Source organism: Athene cunicularia, unplaced genomic scaffold (assembly GCF_003259725.1).
Source record: "Athene cunicularia isolate RWA unplaced genomic scaffold, athCun1 SCF_22, whole genome shotgun sequence".
NCBI classification, from domain to species: Eukaryota; Metazoa; Chordata; class Aves; order Strigiformes; family Strigidae; genus Athene; species Athene cunicularia.
In genome coordinates, this window is record NW_020799289.1 from 32,052 (window position 1) to 34,755 (window position 2,704).

At 61.9% G+C, this 2,704-nt stretch overlaps 1 protein-coding gene across 1 annotated transcript in view; it reads left to right on the forward strand.

Moving 5' to 3' along the window:
• The first annotated feature begins 784 nt into the window (after positions 1-784).
• Positions 785-2,704, forward strand: part of LOC113490702 — a 4,703-nt gene continuing 2,783 nt past the window's right edge. Inside the window, exons 1-5 of the mRNA XM_026867273.1 lie at positions 785-1,195; positions 1,355-1,509; positions 1,801-1,948; positions 2,317-2,454; positions 2,556-2,702. Of these exons, the coding sequence (XP_026723074.1) occupies positions 1,079-1,195; positions 1,355-1,509; positions 1,801-1,948; positions 2,317-2,454; positions 2,556-2,702 (705 nt within the window). The 5' untranslated portion in view covers positions 785-1,078. The remainder of the gene's footprint in view (positions 1,196-1,354; positions 1,510-1,800; positions 1,949-2,316; positions 2,455-2,555; positions 2,703-2,704) is intronic.

Here is a 2,704-nt window from a genome sequence, read left to right on the forward strand (position 1 = left end):
TTAACTCTATCCCAGCTGAAACCAGGACACTGTCATAGCAGGTTAAAGCTACTCTCTGATTGTGGGACAGAGCTGGACACGGGTGAGCAAACGCCTCAGGTGACCACAAAGCAGGGATGGGCCGGTCTGGAGTTTCTGTCGGGACTGAAGCAGAAGGCCCGGGGGCTGTGCCGGGGTGTGTGAACCCTCTGGGATGAGCCTGAGGGTACAGGAAGGTGCTGATGGGACATGATGGGGGTCTGGGGAAACCCCAAGAGGAGCTGTTGGCCAATGGCGAGCTGGGTCCCCAACCCCACAGCGGAACCCTGCCCCACCCGGCCTGGGTGACGCGTCACAATGTGACCCCCTTTGTGACACGTCTCCGTGTCACCCCCGGCACCGTATCTGAGCAGCCCCGCAGCGTCTGACCAGACAGGGAAGGGACAGGGCAGGAGCGCAGTGAGGACACTCCTGAGCACAGCCCACGTCTTTCCCACCACCCCTGGCGTTTCCCTTAAACTGAACCCCCCCACGGTCCCTCAACCACTTTCCTCCATTTTTGAGGATGGCAGAGAGACCCCCCAGCAGCCCCAGGGTGGTCTGGGAGGAGGTGGATGCTCCCCAGGAGAGCAGCTCTCCTCCGGAGCCCCACGAGGTGTCCACGGTGCAGCCACTGCAGATGGGTGAGTAGAGAGCTCCCAGGGGCGGGCTCCATGCCAGGACCCCGTTTCCTCGGCGTCGGGCCAATTAAAGCTCTTCGCCGCCCGGTAGGATGGTTGGGAAGGTGGAGCGTGCCACTGAATCTTCCGTGTTTCCCTGTAGGCGAGACGCTGCTGGAGGAGGATCCAGAGCTCCAACCAGGATGGGATACTGAGAGCACCTGGATGCTTGCTTCTCTTGACAGCAGAGACCTGACAATGGTAATGAGCTCCCCCCTCGCAGGGACCCTTGTCTGTGGCATCGGCTTGTGCAGCAAAGGGACCCAGGGATGGTTGAGCTCATCAGCCGTGCAGCACCGTCGGCATGCTCAGAGTGACACGTCTTCCCACCATCCCTCCTCCCGTAGGTGTTTGGCGAATACCTCCAGCCTTCTCAGAGGATGGACGTTCTCCTTGTGGCCATCGCGGCCTTGACGTCAGACGACATCCAGGACAGGCAGATGGGCAGAGATGTCGTGGACATGGCCGTGAGAGACCCCGCGTCCTGGCTGACGGATGTAAGTGTCCCGTGGCTGGACTGTCCTCCTGTGTCAAGACATGTCAAGGCTTGTTCTTCCCTCCTGCCCTAACCCGGCTCTCTCAGGACCCCCAAACCATTTCAAGGCAGCAGGGAGGGGTGGGAGCGGCAGCACCATCCTTACCCACGTCCCCTCCAGGTGCCAGAAATCCTGAGATACATCCACAAAACCGTGGAGCACATCCGCACGGAGCCAGCCCGGAACAGCCTGGACTCGCTGCTGCTGCTGCTGACCAGGTGGAGCCCCAGGGAGATGGTCAGAAGCCTTCTGAGGATCTCTCCAACGTGTGACAGGTACCAGCCCCGACAGCCTTGAGGGCTCGCTCCCCACGGGGAGAGTGGCCCAGAGACTCTCTGCCTGCCAGACCCACGGGAAACTGCAGGATATCGCCGAGGAGCAGGGCTCTCCATCCCACCACGCTTCCCCCTTCAGCCAGAGCCAGGCAAAGCAGAGCCCCTGCCCCATGGGAACAGAACCTCACCGCCCTTTGCCTCCTCGGTCACCCCAAAATGAGGGGGTGGGCAGGGCCGGGGCCCAGAGGAGCCGAGGCAGCCTGACTGACCGAGTTCGCTCTGGCTCTGCAGCGCTGCCATGGCCATGTGGGAGGTGATGATCTCCACGCCCTGGGATCTGTGGAGCATCTTGTCAGAGCTGGTCAGCGTGCTGCGGGACTGGCGGCTGCGCAGGGTGTTCAGCTCTGCCGCGGAGGACGCCTGCATCTACCCCTTGGCTGTGAGTGACCCACGCCCAGCCCCAGCGATCTCCCTTCCTCCTCCACCTCCTTCCTCTGCTCAGCACCAGCCAGTCCCCGTTCCACACACTCGGGCCCACCCCATGCTCGTTTGGCACCACCAAGCCTGTCCCGGCACAGGCAGCACTCTGCCCTCCCCCCTGCCGGCATCCCCCTGCCCAGCTCTGCAGCCTGGAGACCCCGGGAAGGGGCAGAAACCAGAGTCAAAGCGGTTGCTGGTCCTGGGTCAGAGACGCGGGGACTCTTTAGGTGGCTGCAGGGGGGAGAGGAGACCCTTGCCATGGACCGTGCTGGTGGTGAGGAGGAAGACCTGCAGCTCTGCTGTCTCTCACCGCTGTCTCTATTTTAGCTCCTGGTCTGCGCTGACATTGATGCAGAGGAGTTTGCTGCCCTCTACAAATCCCAGCGGTACCTGAGGCATCCCAGCCCAGCGATGCTGTCGCTGGTGCTCACGGGCCTTGTCACTCTCTCAGAAACACCTGGAACGGTGAGCGGGGGGGTCAGCAAGGGGAGCCACATCGAAGGTGGGGGCTGGGGTGGTGGTGTCTTTCACCGCTTCACAAAAAGGCAATGGTGTGTTTCGTACAGGCCAGAAAACTGCCAGTGCTGCTGCCGGACATACTGGAGACCCTGACGGGTGCCAACGCTGATGTCAAGAGCAAGGCTCTGGTGGTGTTTATCAACGTGCTGGGTCACATGAAGAGGGAAGAAGCCAACCTCATCTCCCTGAGGCTGGC